General features: G+C 38.9%; 1 protein-coding gene across 3 annotated transcripts in view; it reads left to right on the top strand.

The window, feature by feature from the left end:
* Positions 1–22,023, top strand: part of IGHMBP2 (immunoglobulin mu DNA binding protein 2) — a 77,565-nt gene that overhangs the window by 43,233 nt on the left and 12,309 nt on the right. For all 3 annotated transcript variants that reach the window (XR_010908919.1, XM_060770000.2, XM_060770016.2), the window contains 4 exons: positions 722–896; positions 8,517–8,699; positions 16,054–16,172; positions 21,234–21,328. Coding sequence is in view for 2 of the 3 variants with exons in the window: in XM_060770000.2 (XP_060625983.2) it covers positions 722–896; positions 8,517–8,699; positions 16,054–16,172; positions 21,234–21,328 (572 nt within the window). In the remaining variant the exon portion in view is untranslated. The remainder of the gene's footprint in view (positions 1–721; positions 897–8,516; positions 8,700–16,053; positions 16,173–21,233; positions 21,329–22,023) is intronic.

Below are 22,023 nucleotides of genomic sequence, written 5' to 3'. Positions count from 1 at the left end.
AGGGGCCACTACCGAAAAGGCCCTCTCTCTTGTCTCCACCAATCGCGCCTGCGATGCTGGTGGGATCGAGAGCAGGGCCTTTCTGGATGATCGAAGGGATCGTGTGGGTTCATATATGGAGATGCAGTCACACAGGTAGGCGTGTCCCAAACCTTTCAGGGCTTTGTAGGTAAGAACCTGCACCTTGAATTGAGTCCGGTAAATGAAAGGCAGCCAGAGGAGCTCCTTGAACAGGAGGGTTGACTGCTCCCTGTAAGGTGCCCCAGTTAACAATTTGGCTGTCGCCCGTTGGATCATCTGGAATTTTCGGGCCATTTTTAAGGGCAGCCCCACGTAGAGTGCATTGCAGTAATCCAGTCTAGAGGTGACTAAGGTGTGGACCACTTTGACCAGATCCGCCTTCCCGAGGTATGGTCGCAGTTGGCGCACGAGTGTTAATTGTGCAAAGGCCTGGAATGTCCATATAATGCTTCCAGAACTGTCTCCTTGTAGAATATGACAGGAACCACTCTCTGAATAAATGTTCAGATGCAGTTGTGGTTGTCTACTGAAGGGTGTCATGACAGAAAGGAATTTGTGTTTTGTTGAGGAACCTGTGATCCCTGCCATGGCACAATCAGAGAATGAAAGAATTGGGAGATTAGTAGGGAAGAGCCCCAAGTCCATCTCATGTTCACTATTGCACAAAGGTTAAAGTTTCTTGTATTCTCTTTCTAATTAGGAGCCTCTTCCGATGGCCCACTGAAGCTGCTTCCAGAGAATCACTTTGACATGGTGGTGATTGATGAATGTTCCCAAGCACTTGAAGCCAGCTGTTGGATACCTCTGCTGAAGGCCAAAAAATGTATCCTGGCTGGAGATCACAAACAGCTGCCTCCCACAATCATCTCACACAAGTAAGGAACATTCCTCACAATAATCCGTGTTCAGGAAGAACCATCTGTGGAGAAGAGAATTACAATGAAGATGCAAGTGAGGTTTTTTTCTTAAGTACACCACAGATAGAACTTTTCATAGTTAGGACCAATAAACCCTGAATGTCTTCATGGAATTCAGGCTCCACATCCAAAACTTGGCTATGTTTTAGCAGAGAAAATTAACAACAGAAAGCTTTTGCCAACAGATACATGTGATCTCTGAATTCCAATTGCAGTTTTTATATCAAGAAAGATTTACTGACAATATGAAAGCGTAAGAAGTAAGCACTTTCTGTGAGAGCGCTTCATAATCAGAAAGAGACAGGTATATGGCAGCCCCTACTGTTGACATTCAGAGAAGTTCCAGAATTAGCTGACTTCAGAGGTATTAGCTAGCGATTATCTGTTTTGGGGTCACAGGCATCTTTAACTATGGCATGTATTTCATTTTTACCTCAACAAGGGCACCTAAAACACAGCAAAGGACTCAAAGCCAGTTCAGTTTCCCTGCCCAGAGTTCAAAATAACTTCGACTCTTGGCTGCGAGGGCACTGAGCTTCCAGTCCATTAGTCAGTAATAGATTTGTCAGCCTCTTCCTATGACTGCTGTTGCTGAATTCTTCACCTATCAGTTATCAAGGATCTGTACTTTTATGAGTTTTCATACTGTTGTGCATGTGAGTATGTGCTAGAATGTGTTTATCTGATTTGCCTGAGGGTTTGCTTTTCTTACAAATTGCACTTGTGGTAGAAAAAGCAATTACATCTAATTTTTATAGAGCTATCCTTGAAAGATATCAAGCCTCTAAAAAGAATGTAGTTCTGGTCTTTCTAGAGAGGAAATTAGTATGCAGGGAGTCTATACATTGCCATTTTTGTGTTATGTTGTTCTTTCTATGTTAATTTTTAATGAGTTTTTAATGTATTTTATATGAACTTTGTGGATCTCATAATGCAATATAACCAGGTAGGTACAGAAAACCTGTACAATCCTTTCTAGTGGTAGTGAGAGGCTTCAAGTTAAATCCATATTCTGGGTTGTTGAGAATACTTGTTTCTTTTTTCATTCTTCATTGCTAGGGGGCATAGTAATCTATATATACAAAAATGCTCTGCATAATGAGTACCTTAAAAACAAAAGAACCAATGAACGAAATCACACCAAATTTGGCAACAAAACGTTTAACTACACAAGGAGTGACCATCACTCAAAAAATTATGATTTTGTCATTTGGGAGTTGTAGTTGCTGGGATTTATAGTTCACCTACAATCAAAGAGCATTCTGAACTCCACCAATGATGGAATTGAACCAGACTTGGCACACAGGACTCCCCTGACCAACAGAAAACACTAGACCTTGGGTTTGGGAGTTGTAGTTCACCTACATCTAGAGAGCACTGTGGACTCAAACAATGATGGATCTGAACCAAACTTGGCACGAATACTCAAATATAAACACAGATGGAGTTTTGGGGAAATAGATCTGGACATTTGGGAGTTGTACTTACTGGGATTTATAGTTCACCTACAATCAAGGAGCACTCTGATGAAATTGGGGCAAACTTACCACACAGAACCCTCATGACAAAAAGAAAATACTGTGTTTTATGGTGGTCTTTGGTGACCCTTCTGACACCCCCTCACAACCCCCCCCCCCAGGGGTCCCAAACCCCAGGTTGAGAAATGCTGCCTGAAGGCCATCCAGTCCAACTCCCTTCACCAGAGCAAGAAAACATAAAGCCCTCCAGACAAAGAGCCATCCAGCCATAGATATAGATAAATATATATGATTCTCTCTCACACACAGATATAGTATCATAGATTTGAAAGGGACCCCCAAAGAAGGACAATAATATGTTGCATGTTCCAGAGTAGGCAAACCAGACACTCTCCACATCAACACTGACAAAGAAACAGCAAGAAACACTGTTTACCCACAACCATAAAGAAATTACATAGATTAGAAACCAACAATTTCTCATTACTGTATGTTCCGAATCACCAGGCTGGGCCACAGCAACGCGTGGCAGGGGACAGCTAGTTCTTAATAAATGATAAACATGAATTTCAAACTTTACTGTATTTTGACCAAAAAAAAAAAAAAAAAAAGGTTCGAGCTAATGCTGAGGAGTTTTATCAGCCTAGGTATTTAAGGAGCTTCGTAGTTACTTGTGAAAAATCATATTCTACAGTATTAGAGATGTTTCAGCTATATAAAAATTCACATTAGGTAAAGGAAGATAGATAAAACAAAACAATGTAATAGTTAAAATAAAGAATATTTCAGTTCTGCAGTTAAAACCAGATAATTTGATTTTTAAAAATTACCGTCAGAATTCCTTGTAGTCAATCTGGCAGTAAAATATTTTTTCTCTTACAGATTATGCTGTTTTGGGGCCACCTGAGTCCTAAAACAAATATATTGTTTTCTAAGCAATATTTTGAGATAGTGGCTGCTAATGTTCTTTGTTTCCTTTTGATTTAATAGGTTTCAAGTAAAACAGAGCTTGAAAGAACATGGCTCTGATCAATATAGTTTACAGATTTACATCTCGCAAGCTGAGTTACCAATAAATTATGCCCCAAGGAGATCACCGCATTAAATCCAATTATTGTTGAAGGTATCAGCAATACCCAAGACATGTAATCCAATTGTGTTCAGACAGAATGCCTTCCACTCAGTCTTATTTGGTTTAAAATGTCTGCATAGAACCTCTTAATTCTTCCCCATCTTTTCCTTGGTCTAGGATATAGGAAAGTTAGTTTTAAAAAAGCAATTGTGCTCTTGATTAATAATGAATAAGGTAAGAAACTGATACATTCTATTTAAATTGCCATTTAATTTCAAGGTAAATGCCTTGATAGAATGAAGCTGAAAAATGTTACCTCTTTGTTTTAAAATCCCCCTTCACAGACACATAGAATCACAGAGTTGGAAGAGACCACGTGGGCCAGCTAGTCCAACCCCCTGCCATGCAAGAAACTCACAATAAAAATACCCCTGACAGATCGCCATCCAGCCTCTGTTTAAAAGCTTCCAAGGACGGAGCTTCCACCACACTCTGAGGCAGAGAGCTCCACACTGTTTTAAATGAGAGAAGTAAATAGATCCAATAATTTTTGAGAACCCTGTTTATTTTGTTTGATTGATTTATATGCTGCCTCTTTCTCAAAGTGATGCCCAAAGTGGTTTTTCATCCACCTCACCAAAACAAAGGACAGGCAGTCAAACATCCAACTTACAAACATCCAACTTACAAACAACACATAGTTAAGAACAGGGGTGAGACAATGGGAAGTGAGAGAAATCTACCCCTTGGAAGGGAAATTCAGTCCTGGAAGAGTTATCATGGGGAAAGGGTATCTCTACTGAAGCTTTCTCACCAATCCTTGTTTCCATGACAAGCCATTTTTTTTCAAAATCCAATTATCACAGAGACAGAAAGTAAGATGAAATCTTCTGAACAGGGACACAGACAGCAAAAAAAACCCACAGGAGTGTTAACCCTTTCCTATGTTATCCAAAGCTAAAATATATTGGGCTGGAGTTACACTTTTAAAACGTGCCTGTTCTGACTTAAAAACAAATTTAACTTAAGAACAAACCTACAGAACCTATATTGCTCATAACTTTTTGATTGTCCATAGGTAGCTTCTACCTCTGCAGTTTATTGTGTGTGACTTAACATCTCCAAGATGAACCTGTTTACTTTAAAATTAAAGCTCAGCTTATCTTGATTTGGAATTGTGTTTGAGAAGCAATTACACTACTAGTTTCCCTTCACCCAGATATTAATTATTATTATCTCTGATAAAAGCATCGTGCAAACCTGAAAGGTGACTCATTGTTTTGTTACATTTATTATTTTAAAAATGCATTGTTCTACAGTAGATTTTGAACCATGAATAAAATCCTCTTCTGCATTTCTCAATTTATGGACAGATAGCTGAAAAATGTAAAGACGAAAATAATCAGAATGCAGTTTTCTTACGCTGTGTACCTTTAAAATGTCTCTTGTTAGGAAGATAGGTTTATGGTTGTGAGAAGCAGGTTGTTGGGAAGAGGTAGAGATAATACAATATAAATGGGTTCCTGAATGAGGTGCATACAACAAAAATACCACTATATAAGATAAACAATAATCAAGCTCAACACACAATTATATAAACATGCTACACTGTTTAACTTCACAGCGACAATAAACAATATCATGCAATTTTTTTAGTACAGTCGTATCTTCTTATGAGTAGCTTGTAGGTGAACCATTCACGACCGGTTTCGGCCTACTTCAGGCCTTCTTCTGGTGGACTGAAATTAATACACGAATCAATATTTTGCTACAGTTGTATACATATAGAACATCTTATACTGAAATGTACTCAAAGAAATTAGTTAAGTCTTCAACCTTGTTATTACAACAATATTTGTTGAATATATCCATTAAATACCATAGTTGCAACACATTTAAGTACTTACAAAGTTACACACTTGAGAATATGTTTCTCATTCATAGGCTCATCATAAGCTAAAGCCAACTTGATGGTAATTAAGAACAACAACAGTAAGTCAAGAAAAAATCACCCCCAAAACCTTGGATGACTTATCCACAGGTCATTGCTGGAAACAGATGGCAATATCTTTGCCAGCTTGATGAGCTATGGGCTTCTCTCAATTTCTCATTTGGCTTCTCACTTGAGATAGAATGGAGTGGCAGTGGCCATATTTAATACGGGCTTATTGTATAAGTCTGTATAAGCTGCCTCACATTATTCCTTAATAAACAGGTTCTGTTTATTTCAGATGGTTCTGAGCACTTAAGCACTGAAAGTTGGCCAGGGTCACCATAATGTCACCCACCTTTCACAGTCACACTCCCATTTGTGTGTCTCTAACACATGCCTCTAAGTTAGATCTCTGAATTATCCATGGGTCATAGTAAAATCTATAACCCACCCACCCTGTACAAACTTCCCTTTGGCTTATACATGAGGACAACTTGTACATAAGTACCACATACTTTCTTCTTTGCATTCTATGAGCCATTCTGTTGGAATGTTTTCCCTTGAGGATTTTGGGTGTTATACACTGTCAGTATTTTTAGGTTTGATTCAGAAAACAAGCTATTTGCTGGTATTTGTTTCCTATTATTTCTCTGTGATCACTGAAATATGAAACTTGGAAATTGGTATTGAGTTAAATTTGCTATAACATTAGTAGCCAGAGTAGGCCCCAAACAAGCTGGAGGAACACGTTGGGAGGTAGGTCTCAGGAACTAATGTTGCCCTGAAATATATTAGAAATATTGTTTTAGCACACCAGCAAGAAATCAACAAATAATGCCACAGAGACTGCTATTTCTGAGCTTCTGTTCCTGGCTGTAGTAGTACTGGTAAGCCAAGAGGCCCATTTGTTTACAAAACACTTATATGCATTGCTTCACTGATGCTGAAAATTGAGAACTGATCTTTTCAGTTGGATTTGCTGGTTTGAACCTGACTACATCTGTAATAATAATTTGTGCTGAAGGACATCTGTCTCACTCCCCACCCTCATGTGTGGTTTCAAGCACATTTTAACACCTATCCAGGATGGTCATTTCGGAAATGTTTCTAGAGAATCTTCTTTATTTTTGGATTCTAGTTTATTCCCAGAATGATTATGATGATTATCATTAGCTTTTGTTGTATTCCTGTTTATTGTAAACGATCCTGACCAGTTCTGAAGTCAAGAGTGGAATAGGAAGGTGTTAAATAACATATTTAGCGCCTATACCACAAAATATAAAAGATTTTTTTTAATACAATCAGTGTGTCCATACAATCAAAATTTGCCTATAAGAATTTGGCTAATTTGAGAAGATTTTCCCACTTCTATTGTTAATCCATATGTTTTTGTGTATACTTCATCCAAAAGTGACAATAACTAGGGGATAAATAATTACCAGTGCAGGGTAAGAGATCTCTTAATAATTTCACCAAATAGTCTGTTATAGATCCATACAGTGAGTTGAAGAATACACAGGGAAATAACAAATGTTAACACATGCAAAAGTTTTATTTGCAGCCCAGGGTGGTTTTTATTCCCTCTTCTACATTTTATGAGATTACATTAAAAGGAATATTTTAGAACATTTGCTGCTTGGTGCTAAAACGAAGGGTTCGGAATGATGTGTGAAAGCCATAGACTTGCTTTTTATTTCATTTAATCAATAGGTTTTCATGGGATTTTTTAAGAATGTGAAGCAGAAAATCTTTGCCTAAAAGCCCAGATGAACTGTAGTATCAGAATTATACCGACTGCCATGGTTTTTACTTCCAGACTATCAGAACCATTCTCATTGTCATGTCTGTTTGGAAAACAGAACTAGATGAGGCCTTTTCAGGTGACTGCTTAGTTAACATTGGTGTATTATTACTACAGTGCTGGTACTGTAGAAATAAGAAGTAGAAGAATCCCTGTTTAGGTGTTTTTCCATCTAAGGTAACAATCTAATGCATCATTTACATTGCTTAGACTACTGGTAAATAAAATAAGAAGTCTGAAAAAAATAATCAATATGTGTTTGTGAAGGAAAATACAGAACTTGACTTTGAATGATAAATTGACTATAAATAATAAAAGGAGAAAGGGGGAATCTGTTCATTCAAACATGGAGACCATTTATTGAGTTCTAGTTCTGGAACACAACTTGAATTTTGAAGAAGGGGCAGTAGATGGCATGTTTAGACTTTTGAACACCAAAGAAAGTACATGGTTATTGGTAATTAAAACATGGATTGAAATAGCAAGGTATGACATTTTCAAAACTATGAGCTTTCAGATGTCTGCATTTGTTATGTTCTGTTATAAATAATGAAATACATTTGATTAAAAAAAACAAAAACAAAATACTGTTTACATTGCTTTGGTCCTCTTTTTGTAGTTGTATGCCTTCAAGTCATTTTGGCTTACAACGACCCTAAATTGACCCTATCACAGTTATTCCTGGGGTTGAGAATCTATAACTTGTCCAAGGTCACCCAGTGGGTTGCCATGGTTGAGGGGGGAATTGAATCCCAGTTTCCAGAATCATTGTCGAACACCCAGAACACTACACTGTCTTGTCTCTCTGTAAGAAACAATTCATGGAAAGATGTTCTAAATACATTGGCCCTTCATATCATTCAAAAATTGGAATTTAAAGATGTCGTAACCAAGGGAGGGAAGGTAGAAGTATTTCCTATTACAGATGTTGGGTTGCAAATCCCAGCAGCTGTAGTTAGAATAGCCAGTGGTGGGAAATGTTGGGAGAGGCAGTCCAACAACATCTGGAAGACCCTGATCTCATGTATGACATTTTGGAGCAGATTAACTGAGATGCAGGGAAGTGTACATACAGCTTTTTCCCACTGTCAGTTACAGAGCCAAAGAACTGTGAGGGCAAGTAGTTTTCTGGAAAGTGCCAGCTGTTCTTTGTGTTCGTTTACTGGATCACCGTCACTCTTTCTATTTCTCAGAATGCCAAACATTGAAATGAAGTTGATGACTCTGCAACCTTCTTAATCGCTTTCTTTGTTCATTCTTATTTATTTTTTTGTTTGTTAATTTCTTGATACAGGGCTGCCTCGAAGGGTCTTTCCCTCAGCTTAATGGAAAGGTTGATTGAAAAATATGGTGACCATGTTGTCAAAATGCTAACTGTGCAGTACCGAATGCACCAGAACATAATGCAATGGGCTTCCACTGAGATGTATGATGGCCGCCTCTTGGCTCACCACTCTGTCGCACAACATTTGCTAAAGTAAGTACCCTGTGTTTGTTTGCTGCTGTTTCTGCAGCTACTAGGAGAGTTTGCCATTGTTGATTAATATTTTTGGAGTATGTCTAGGGGTTTCTTCTGTTACCTGCAATAACCAGGCATCTGTTTTGCTCAGTTTTGATAAAATGAGAAGGAAGCGGATTGTTCCTTTTTGTTTAGCAGATATTGATTTTGATCTTCCGTGTAATAGTTACAACATAGATTTCCCTCCCTCCCCTTCCCTCCCTTCCAAAATGAAAACCAGAAAGATTTCCAGTCACTTCATGGGATGAGTTTTTATTGATTTTCAACCCAAACTCTGGAGGTGCAGTCTGTAGTGTAGGGCAATACACAAATAACCCTGTGTTTTATGGTAACTGAAACTGCAAAACTGGACTACAAAATAGATTATTATTCAGGAAACACTTCCAACAGCACAATGTGGATTTTTTTTCTTGTTTGGAGATCACATTGTAGATTTAAATCACTGAGAGGATAATCTCAGTATGCAATATCGATGGCAATTGCAGTGAAATACTTTTTAATGACTGTAAAAGAAATTGTCAACAATAAAAATGAATTGTTTTGTGTGAAGATCTTAGCAGCACAGTTAGGGTCTGATGCAGTTGCTAGCTGAAGACTATATAATTCTCACTGGCTTCACTGAGCTTTAGAACAGCATCTTAAACTAATATATCTGTTCTTTCTGTTGCAAGCACCATGTGATAGAATAACAAAAAGAGATCAACCTTCCAGAAGACCTTGAATTCTTGTATTACTCAAGTTATACAGATGGAGTTCGAACTCTGGTTGATCAATGCTCCCCCTGCCCACTCCCAAACCTGCTATTTTGTCTGGTTAGGAAGAGAGTTCCAGGTGTGCTTAACTATCCCCCATTGAATGCAGTGGCATCACACTTTCTTATAGTTTTTACATTCATACTTCCAACTCAGAGTGGTGAAAGGTTCAGAGGATTCTATGCTTAGCTTATGCTTCAGTTTCCATAAGAGGCGGAGGTTAACATCTTTCCTGTTCATGATTTTCAGTCTCAAAGTCAACCCCAAGAAGTCTATTTTAGATCCAACAAAAGCAATAGATGTTGTCAGAGCAATGTTGCATTCAGGAGAAGGAAAAGCATTTCTCCCACTCAACAGGGCAGAGGTCCTCCATCACAAGGTCCATTCTGTTCTTTCACACTCAGGACAGTCTGCTCTGACTATTCAGAAGCCCTTAGGCCTACTGGCAGCAGCAGCAACTGCTACCGACTTCTCACATCTCAAACTTCAGCTTCATTTGTCATTGTTGGTTTCTTAGTTCTAAAATAGGAAGGCCTAGATTACCTCAAATTATATTTGTAGATTTGGGATGTGCTGGCTATTCTGTCTTTCCTCTATGTAGTTAGATACATATTATTACTGAAGGTAAAACAGAATGTTTTGGCCCCATACCTTATAAGGAGGTGCTAACTGCTACGCATTTGAAACCAAAGAAATCTTCAACTGAACTCCAAATTAAGAACTGAATTTTGGAAATGCTGAACATCAACATCAAGCAAATATAAAATCAAGCAATTGTGTCCCTGAATGACAACATGTCAGTTCTGTTTTCCCAGAGCCTAACACCACTTTGATGAGATTTTTTTTTCTCAGCTGCCTTGACACATATATGTGTGTAGGGATCAGGATCATGATGGTTGGGTGAGGAGTCCTAAATCTGCCTTATTCCCTGCAGTTACAACAGTCCTGATGCAAATCCCCCTAATTCCTGTCATTGCCATCAAGGTGTAATTAAACAAAAAGAAGAGTTCATGATAAATCTACTCATGACACTATTTATTTATTTATTTATTTATTATTTATTTATTTAGAAGTTTTCTATACCGGCCTTCTCACCTCAACGAGGGACTCAGGTCGGTTTACAGCATATAAGAAAGTACAGTAATATATAAGTACAACAAAAAGCAAAGTCATTACATATTGAAATAGTACACTAAAATACAATAAAACATCATCATCACAATTACCTAAGCCAAGTCGTCAATCCAGTCATAGTCATACTTGTAGTCACAGTTCATCACAGTTCAGCACAAGGAAGGAGGTTACAGGTTCAGTCCTCACATGCCACATTCCAGAGCCAGGTCTTTAGTAGTTTCCTGAACATCAGGAGGGAGGGGGCAGATCTGATCTCTAGTGGGAGGGAGTTCCAAAGCCGGGGAGCCACCACCGAGAAAGCCCTGTCCCTCGTCCCCACCAACCGTGATTGCGAGGGTGGTGGGACCGAGAGCAGCCCCCCCCCCCCCCCCGGAAGATCTTAATAGCCTTGATGGTTCATAGGGGAGAATCCATTTGGACAGGTAAACTGGGTAAACTATTTAAGTAAAGGCAGTTTCCATTCCTTGACCCAATTGTTGGCCAGCTTGTCATACAATCTCCACCGTAAGAGCCAATGGGGGAAAATGTTTAATTTATCATATTGTGGGATGCTGTCTGAATTTGCATCACTGATGGAAAACTGGATAGGCAGAATATTTCTGTCTTCTTGTATTATGCAATGTAGTAGTCCCAGGTGACTACAGGAAAACTATTTAAAGACCCCAACATGTGTTGTGTACAGTATTTGTATATTCTGTTGGAATTTTTGAAGGCTGTGTTTGAGTACATATGATTTGGCTTGGATTGTTATGGTAGCTTACACTAAGCATAGTCAAAGTTAACAGACTTTGAGCTCCGGTTTTAGCAAAACATTTCTTATGAGACCAAGTTTTTAAAAACTTGAGGATTTTTTCTTCACTGTGTCTGTAAACCTGGGCCCTGTAAACTTTCTATTTATCTTTTGATTCCTCAAAACTCTTTTCATTTGTTGTAATGAATGTGCTGATCAACTGGGGTTTGTTGGTGCATGTTGTTGTTATGCCTGTTTTAAATGAAAAATGGTATGAAAGCAGCCTTCTGCTTGAGATTATCCTGACTGTGCATTGTACCTTTTCCTAATATCATAGCTGTCACAACATTGTCTCTTGTAATACATCAAGGGACGCTGCTTTTGTCTCTGCATTCTGAAACATATAAGCAACTGCGCTGTGGAAAGCCTACGTCTATAATTTTCGTCTTTGGCATTCGTTAATTGAGACTTAACTCCCACATTCTGTATTTTGTTTAGTTCTTGAGATTATTGAAAGTTGTGTTATTGTTGCAGAAAGAGGTTTTGAAGAATGGGAGCCCAAACATGCTAATTTGTATTTATGTCAATTTGCTGAAGTAGCTTTAAAAGACCTATTTGTTTTTAATACTATGGATTATGGACACTTCCATTAGAAATTATAAAGCTGCTCCAATCTTTGTAGGGATTCAGGAGCACCAGGGAAAGGACTATTGCTGCTGCCTTACTTTCTGCTGCCTGAGGCATTTGCTTCACCTGCGCTCATGGTAGGCCAGTGCTGTTAACAACTTGAAACTTGTTCAGAGAAGGATGTGTATGGCACTGTAGTCAAACTTAGTTTCACTTAGGCCTAATTGAAATGAATGTTACCTGAGCCATGGCTAACTTTTTCATTACTGTTAATTAATACTAAATTAGAACTGTGTTAGAGGCTCTTCAGAGGTGTAGTGGTTAGAGACTTGGACTGGGAATTGGACAATCCAGAACTAAATAATGAAACTTCTGGATCTTTGAATAATGATTTCATTGAAATTCACAGATGACTGTTGTTACTCTTTCACAGCTTACCTACCTCTCCGTTGCATTGTGAGAATAAAGTAAAGAGAAAGGGAGGCAGGTCTTGAATCCAGGAAGATGCAGGATATAAATGTAACTAATGAATACATTCAGTCAATGTCATCTCCTCCTACCTGTTGTTTCTAAACCCATGAGCTAAAAACTTGACCCTGATCCTTTTGTTTTTTGGGCTACTCTTGGTATGTCCTTTTTGAGAGTAGGAAATACTGAAGAATGAATGAGCACTGCACATTTTAAATATTTACTTATCCCTCATCAGTGATTCTTGAAAACTTCTCTTTGATCTATTAATCAGAGTAAAAATTAGTTGGAAGAGCATCAGTGATTCAGGAAGATCAAATGTATTGGCTTCTCTTTCGTCATGGGAAATCATTCTTATAGCAATAACTGACAGGATTATAAATGGTACATAGCTAAATTATTTATTAATTTTAAGTCTCCTACTTTTTCCATTCTTTAACATGTATATTTCTAGTGCAATAATGAAATCACAAAAATAAAATAACAAAAACACGTATGAGCAATGAAAATCAGTTGAATGGTAAGCATATACAACCATGCCAGCATAATGACACTAAATAAATAAGAAAATCAAACACAATAAGGTCGGAATCTACTTTCCATACTGGATTTCTGCTCTGAGCTCATTGGTGATATAGGTAGTCAGCACGGTGAGCAACTTTTCCCAAACTCTGCTCTTCCAGGTGTTTCAGACTTCAGCTCCCAGAAACTTTTATCATTGGCCAAGGCAGCTGAGGCTTCTAGAAGTTGAAGTCCAAAACATCTGGAGGACTAGATTTTGGAACTCATAGTTCTAGAACATCAAAAATCTTAGCTTAGCATAAAAGTAGTCTGCAAATAAGTGCCAGATGATCCTTATTGAGGGCATTCCCTAGATAGGTGCTACAACTGAAAGTCCTATTTTATTATTAGCCAGACTCCCAGGGATGACATGTCATGTGGACTGTTGAGCTATTGGATCCCATATTATGAACAGCATTGAAAGTTAGTGCCAGCATATTAAATTGTGCTCAGTAGTTGACTTATACCCAGTAAAAGGGGCAAAGTTGTTTCTCATCAAGTAATCTCAATAGCCTAGTAGTTGCATTTAAACTAACAGCAGTTTTGGGGAATTTTTCAAAGGAGCACCAGGTATAATCCCTTGCAGAAGTTCAAACATCACACCCGATCTGACTTTTCTGCAGATTGTTGTGTTACAGGTTGGAACTGAAAACATTTTAGTGGCATTGTTACCACTTAATGAACAAAAGATACACAAGACTGTGAAACTACATAGTATATTTATTGTGGCAAATTTGTTTTCATTTGCTTACTTTTGTGCCACAATAAAAATGCTACTGTTGTTATTACAGTTGTTTGTATCCCTAGTTTAGGACTCAAGGCAGCTTACAGCAGCTAAAAGGGCATGGCTAAAAATTCACAGCATATATGTAATTAAGTTACCAAAAAGTGTACAACCTTGCATGATATAAACAATTAGAAAAGAAAAAATAGTGCATCTAGCACATTATGTGGGGTCTATTATTGAGCTTTCAATTCCAACAGTGTGCCAAAATAACAGCGTCTTACTCTACCTTCAGAAAGAGAGCGAGGAAGGTGCTAGTCTAAAAGCTCTTGGTTAAGGGAGTTCCAATCACCTCTGAGGTTGGCGGATCTTCCCCAAAAGATTTAGTATTTATTTATCAAGAATGTTTATATTCTACCCTTCAGATAAAATGGCTTCCAGGACAATTTGCAAATGACTCATTTGCTAATTCACTGACCTGATCTTACAGTCTAAATGAGACACAAAATATAAGGAAATGCAGTGGGATAAGGGATTGAGTCTGACAGATACCAGCTGCTCTTCTCGCTCTCTGTGGCCACCTTTTTTTGGAGGGGTGGGGCGGGTGTCATTTGCTTCTGAGTCTAAGCATGATGGGGCTGTGCCTTTTTGTTCCCTCAGAGGCATTTTGAGATCTCAAAACAAAAACGACATATGGAAGAATGCAAATATATTTTATTTCAGATCTATGTTGTAGCACAACATGTGGAAAGGTACCTTAAGTGGTTTAAGATGCTGCATGCTGTTTGATAGTACTTGTGCCGCTAATGGTTTCACTTAGAATCATAGAGTTGGAAGAGACTACATAGGCCATCAAATCCAACCCCGTGTCATGTTGGAAAAGCACTTTAATTTCAGATTCCCTATACTTAAAACCTGGTCCTTGAACAAATCTCCAAAATAAATCTAATCTAAGAATGTTTCCTAATTAAACAAATAATCCACCATGTTGTGGTGCATCAGATATTTCGAATGCAAGTTTCTTATACTGGACAAGTTTGATTAAAAACTAATATACTTTATTATGATGTGTATCAAATATAGCAAGCCTAGAATGCAGGGAAAAATTATTGCTTCAGTACTTAGCATTCAAACAGCAATTTATTTTAATCAAGAAGTTTACAGTAAATAAGTTAAATGCTTGTTACATAGAGCATCTTTAAATGTTCATCACACGTAAGCATAGTCTATAGTTATAACTGTTACTCTACAACAGGCCTAAGGAATTTCCTGGCCACAGTTCTGGTTCTGCCTCCAAAATCATTTTGTCTGCATTGCTCTCTAAAAAGGTTGCTTATATTTTTATCTTATAGGGTTGTTATTAGCCTATCTTCTTATCAAAGTACACATGGGAATGAAAGCCAAGAGTGCCATGTTTAAAGCAGCTTCACTTGGTTAGTGGAGAAGTTATGACTGGAAACTTTTTGATTTGTCAGTCAGTCTGAAAACAAATATCAAGATGCTTTTCAATGTGATTGTAGCATCTTATCCATGTATGACAAATTTTGTTTGTTTATTGTTCATCCCTGTACAACAATTTCTCTTTGCTTGTTTGTTTGCTGTTGCTAGCTAGCTTGTTTGGGCATGCATGTATGCACTTATACCCACACACTCCAGCTGAATTTGTTGCATATGCCATACTTCCAGTGCTGACTAACTACTAGATATGGAGTTCTACTTCAGAAAGTCTGGTGAAATTTTGAATAAGTGAGACAATACCTCTGGGTGGAGTAGTGGCCATTGCAGTGCATAAAATGGTGTGTTGGAATGTGACTCTTTCCAAACCCCAGTGAGACCTGCAAGCCAACAGGCAGGCTGTTTTTGCCATTCACAGAGGCAAGGAAGACCATGAGGTACCAGGCTTTGGCCTGGATGAACACATAACCTGTTTTTTCTTTGCAGTCTGCCCCTTGGCATTTCCAGGTGATCCTAGCTGAATGAAGAAGGGCAAAAGGATGCTACATATTTGTGCTATCTACACACAGGGTCAAGATGGCTTCTAGCCCAGTGATTCTCAAACTGTGGTCCTCCAGGTGATTTGAACTTTGATTCCTAGAAGCCTCAACTACCTTGGCCATGATGAGGGACTCTAGGCACTGAAGTCCAAAACACAAGGAAGAGCAGAGTGTGATGAATACTGTTCCAGTCTGTGTCTTTGCCCGTGAAGTCTGAAAAAAATTAAAAACAAATTACTCCAGAGTTTTAAAAGAAGAATGAAACTATTGCTCTTATGATAGTACTGCTGTGGACTCACGGTTATTTCTTCTAACTTGCCAGGGACCTTCCAGGAGTGGCTTCAACGGAAGAGACTAGTATTCCTTTGCTTCTGATCGATACAGCTGGCTGCGGATTATTTGAGCTTGATGTGGAAGATGAACAGTCAAAGGGCAACCAAGGTATTATTGTTTATCTGTTCTCTTTTTTTCTCCTGTTGAAATCTATTTTTCCCTTGACCTACACATTTCAAGTTATATCATTCATGCATATAGTAGTATAATTCAGCTATTGCTACATAAAATGGTAACCTTTTGCCAGAAAAGTACAAAGGATGCTGTCATATATGGTGCCAAACAAATGATTCATCTAGCTTGGTTCGTTGCTGAAACTAACTGGCAGTGGCTCTTTCAGGTTTCAGGTAGGAATCCTTCCCAGCCCTACCTGATGATACCATGGATTGAATTTGGGACCTTCTGCAGACAAAGCTTTTGTTTTTTACTTAAGCTAGAAACCCTCCCTATATTGCAGAAACAATCTTGGAGAGATACAGGTTGAGCATCCCTTATCTGGAATTCTGAAATCCAAAATACTCCATAATCTAAAATAGTCTACCTGGGTGGCAGAGATAGAGACCCTTTTGCTTTCTGATGGTCCACAATATTTGTTTCATGGCAAAAATATATATATTTAAAATATTATCTAAAACTATCTTCAGGCTATGTATATAAAAAGTAAAAAAGCAAAATTGAGTTTACTTGGGTTTCAAGATACCCCATCATATACATACATGCATCAGGTATTCAAAAAGCAAAAAATAAAATAAAAATAAAAAGATTTGAAATTAAAAACATTTGTGATCCCAAGCTTTTTGGTTAAAGAATACAGTAATGTTATTCTTGAGAGTTCTGGCATTACATCTGATAAGCATTAAAATAATTAAGTTTTATGAGGACAGTTCATTTTAAATTATAGCCAAAAATTCTGTGGTAACCTGTTACCTTTATAAGCCACATAAGGCTGTTTACATGCAGTTGCTTGAAAGAACCAATGAAAGAAGACTTTGCTGACCATTAGAGACACTTTTTATCAACATCGTAAAAAAGTTTATTATCTCCCTTAATTTATTACTACTGACAGATGTGAGAGACACTGATATTACCTAGACAGAGTGTTATGCACAGGCCAGAGATGGATAGAACTGTAATTCCTGAAATCTCTTAGTGAATATCCTGAAATCTCTTAGTGAATCTCTGACAAAGTGAAGAACAAATATTATGTGTGAAATAACAGCTTACCACAACCCCCCCCCCCCCCCCGAAAAATGAGAGATACTCATTCAGGACCGGTTTAGCTGGCTATTTAGAATTTTGGGACACTGGACAAACTTGTCCTATGAGCACATTATCATGGAGTTGGATAGTACTAGAAGACCTATATAGTGCAGCTCCCTGCCATGCAGGAGTACTTAGGCTGGATCCAGTAAAAGACCTCCTGGCAACTTAGAGGCTTTTGAATCAAGGGAGCTTTTCCAGTGGCTGATTGAAGAGAAGGAACTATTCACCTATTTTATATTCCTCATGGAATCTTCTTGGGGGTTGGAAGGCACAGAGGAAAAGTAGGATGGGATTGTGGATGTTGAAACAGCAGAAGAATATGACCTTGCAGGAGCATCCTATGTAGAATTCTGCTCACAGAGTGCTCCAGTGGAAAAGACTCCAACCCATATTGCCTTTCTCTTAAATTCCTTTGTTGTGCTTCTGATGAAATATTGCTGCAACCTCTACTATTTCAAAGAATTAAAATCATGTGTATTATCTTGGGTGCCTCAAATTGACACTTGTATATGTTACAGTCCAATCGAATGTGTTTCCTCAAAAATAAAGCCCATATAATTCAGTTGATCTGTCCGAAAACCTATTCATGCAGCTACAGGATGTGTACCTAAAGGAGTCAAATGCTGTTGCACTTTGTACCTATCTTGTAAACTAACAAACAAAAAACAGTCTGTGATGGCTTAATCAACTCCCCATTGCACATAGATACAAATAACTTTCTTAGGAAAGCAGCTTAGAAGCTTCAGACTTGAAAGAAGTGGCTTTCATAATGCTGTGCAGTGCAAGGTGATATAATGGTCAACTGGTTAATATAGCATGTCAACCTTCTAGAATCAATAGATTCTTCTGTGAGGATTGGTTTTGTGTGAAAGTCCCCAGCTTATAAATATTTTTGGTACTATATGTTTTTTTAAAAAAAAATACTTCACTATCAATATAGATATTCATGTCAGTTGTTCAGACATTGTAGTAAACCAGGGGAATAAATAAATGTGAGTAAATTTTAAGACTCCCCCGGTGGCGCAGTGGGTTAAAGCACTGAGCTGCTGAGCTTGTTGATCGAAAGGTCGCAGGTTCGATTCCGGGGAGCGGTGTGAGCTTCCGCTGTCAGCCCTAGCTTCTGCCAACCTAGCAGTTCGAAAACATTCAAATGTGAGTAGATCAATAGGTACCACTCCGGCGGGAAGGTAACGGCGCTCCATGCAGTCATGCTGGCCACATGACCTTGGAGGTGTCTACAGACAACGCTGGCTCTTCGGCTTAGAAATGGAGATGAGCACCACACCCCAGAGACCGACATGACTGGACTTAATGTCAGGGGACTACCTTTACCTTTACCTCTTAGGAACATGGATGGTAGATCATTGGTGTTAGAAGTCCCCATTTGGAATAGACACAATGGGCGTACTAATTGGTATTCATACAAACTACAAGTGGAGAAGCTGTTGCCCTCCAGATGTTGTTGGGTTCCAGTTTTCATTAACCCAATCCAAAATGACTAATAGTTGGGGTGATGAAAGTTATAATCCAATAATGCCTGAATGGTCTTCATTCCAGAACCCAATAACTAAAATATGCTGAGATCCAAACAACCATTCTGAATTGAAATGAGTAGGAGAAATTCCTGATAGCTAGCTGGAAGATCATCTAGTCTGATTTTGTAGCTTCAGGCAAGGTTTTGCAGACTTTCCTGAAGACTGAGTGAGCTCTAGGGAAAAGCCGCATGTCAAACCCAGAAACTGAGTTTAAATAGTTCTCTTGAGTTGCAGCACAGACTCTGAAATGATGGACAAACCTGTGAGTCATCAACTTGAAATGCTGAACTCTCCTCATTCCCATATGGCTAGGAGAGCTTTTGCTTTTAATTGCCTTGGCACATTGCACTTTGTCAAATCTCTGCATGAACAAGGCACTCACTTCTGCAGTTAATGGGACAGCAAGAGTTTGACCACGCTGACAGTGCGTATGACAGGCCTTCATGCAGAACGAAAGGCCAGAACCACAAGCAACAAAAGTTTCAGCATTTAAATCAGACTAGCAACTCTTGTGAAACATAATGAACAATTAGGAAGATTTCCAGACTGGTTGACCTTTAATACTACTGTTCATCCAGGACTAATACACAGTACCTATAAGAATAAATAATGTAGTGGGGCAGGGATCTCAGTCTTTAAAACAAGTGTTCATTTTTTTTCCTGTCTCCCTTTCATATTTAATAGAAGAACATTTGAGATTGTCCCTTTTCCTGCGTGAACTGCAGCTATGGGTGAATGTTTGAATTTTTGCACTTCTATTTATTTATTTTGTGTCAAAAGCATTGCATAAATAAGTATGAACTGATAAATAGAGGGAGCACAAGCAGCTGAATAATGTTAAACCAAAAATGGGCAACAGCAACCTCGTTGTCTGTGGCTTTAAACAATTCTTCCTCTGTGCATGAGGCAGGGCATTGTGGGATAGCATGCAGATGTGGAATTGTTTGTTCTGCAGCACAGTTGCACAAGGTGGAGGATTCTTCTAGGTAGCGCCATTTTGCCATTTTGTCTTTTGATCTGCCCACTCCACTTCTGAGTCTGTTCAGAGACTTCCAAGTTGCCCATTCGTGGTTTGCCCCTGGAGGAAGACCAGTGGGGGGGCATCCAGTTGGGATTTCCTGGTTTAGCTGCCCAGAGGGATACTCCTGCTGCTGCTGGGGGAACATTAAGAGAAGTGGTGGTTCCCATGAAGCCTTTCCTTGACTTGAGTCTACTGGGAGGAGGCTGACAGCCATGAAAGTGGATGGCTTTCACAATGTTCAACCTTATTTCTCTCACAACTAGCAGCAACTTCTTATCTCACATCAGGGGGAGCAATGCCAGCTAGCTTATATAGTCTATCAACAGGTGTAGGTTTGAGACATGCTGTGATTATTCTACATGTTTTGTTCAGTGCTCTATTCATCTGCTTTGCATGGATAAACTTGGTCCAAACAGGGCAGGCATACTCAGCAGTTGAGTAAGACAAGGCCAGGGCAGATGTTCTTAATAATTTTGGGTCTGTAGTCAGCAGACAGATCTACATGCAATCAAAACTCTCTGCCCTGGAGTGTGGTGGAGGCTCCTTCTTTGGAAGCTTTTAAACAGAGGCTGGATGGCCATCTGTCAGGGGTGATTTGAATGCAATATTCCTGCTTCTTGGCAGGGGGTTGGACTGGATGGCCCATGAGGTCTCTTCCAACTATTTGATTCTATGATTCTATGAAAACATTTATACAGGTGTATTTTGTCATGCATAACAAGTGTAAATGGCAATATGAGAGGACCAAGAAAAAGTCTCACAGCTATTAACTTTGTATTTAGTCATCGCCACAAACCTGGTACCTTACACAACATGAGACTTTTGCCTCTCTTGAGTCCTCTGTAAATCTGTGCCTGCAGAGCAAGGAGATTTGTTCTTTTGTTAAAGCGCTGAGCTGCTGAGCTTGTTGAACGAAAGGTCACAAGTTCAAATCTGGGTAGCGGCATGAGCTTCCGCTATCAGCCCCAGCTTCTGCCAACCTAACAGCTCGAAAACATGCAAATGTGAGTAGATCAATAGGTACAGCTCTGGCGGGAAGGTAACAGTGCTCCATGCAGGCATGCTGGCCACATGACCTTGGAGGTGTCTATGGACATCACTGGCACTTTGGCTTAGAAATGGAGATGAGTACCACACCCCAGAGTCAGACATCACTGGATTTCATGTCAGCGGAAAACCTTTACCTAGAATGCCTTTAAAGACTGGTTTTCAAATTGAATTGTGAGTGTAAAGCTTCCTTTTCACCATTATTGAATGAGTAGAATTCTTTTCCTTTGGAACTTGTCAGCTTCTTCTCGGGTAAAACACCTTATTATTTGTTCACACCTAACTTTGTTTCTCATTTTTCAGGTGAAGTGCGTCTTGTTGGTTTGCACATACAGGCTTTGGTAGATGCTGGTGTTAAGGCACGAGACATAGCTGTCATTACTCCTTATAACCTCCAGGTGGGTATTAGCTGCTATGCCCTCAGAAGCACAATGTTAAAGAATTGAGAATGTAAAGAAAAGGGCAAAACCATTTAGTTTAAATTTATGCTGCTAATATCTAAGCTCTGACTCTTCAGGCTCAGCAGTATAAGCAAAAAGACAGGTATCTGTGGGTTTCCCAGGGTTGTGGGATGCACTTCCTTTCAGCCCTAGGAAACAAGCACACTAAACCCTCCCTACATTAAACTACCAGCGGTTATTATATTATTCACTCAGTAGGCTATGTTTCAGATGAACAAACTGAAAAAACCACCTCTGACTATTCCTTACATAAGAAAACTGTGAAATTTATTGGGGGGGGGGTGCCATTACTGGAAAAGTGTCATGAAGGCATGTACATGTACACTGAAATGTCAATGGATTTGTTGATCTGAGTTGACATGTATTAGTATTTCTCTTGGGTCAGTTGTTGAATCTAGTCCACCAACCTACCCAAACCTTTCCCATCACAAACAAGGTCAGCTCTTTTCCTTCCAAATGTAGCTTATATCACAACAGATCACAAGGATGTCAAGAGAGAATGTAAGGCACCTGTGACCTTTTCTTACTCCTCTCTTAGTTGACCTTTAGATTCAATTGGTTTGATTTTTGAAGCAGATATATTTCATATAGGATTATTTTTGCTGCTTTCATATTCTGGTTGCCTTTTTTAT

Source organism: Anolis sagrei, chromosome 1 (assembly GCF_037176765.1).
Source record: "Anolis sagrei isolate rAnoSag1 chromosome 1, rAnoSag1.mat, whole genome shotgun sequence".
NCBI classification, from domain to species: domain Eukaryota; kingdom Metazoa; phylum Chordata; class Lepidosauria; order Squamata; family Dactyloidae; genus Anolis; species Anolis sagrei.
Note: the sequence above shows the minus strand (reverse complement) of the source record. Positions and strands in the feature narration are given on the sequence as shown.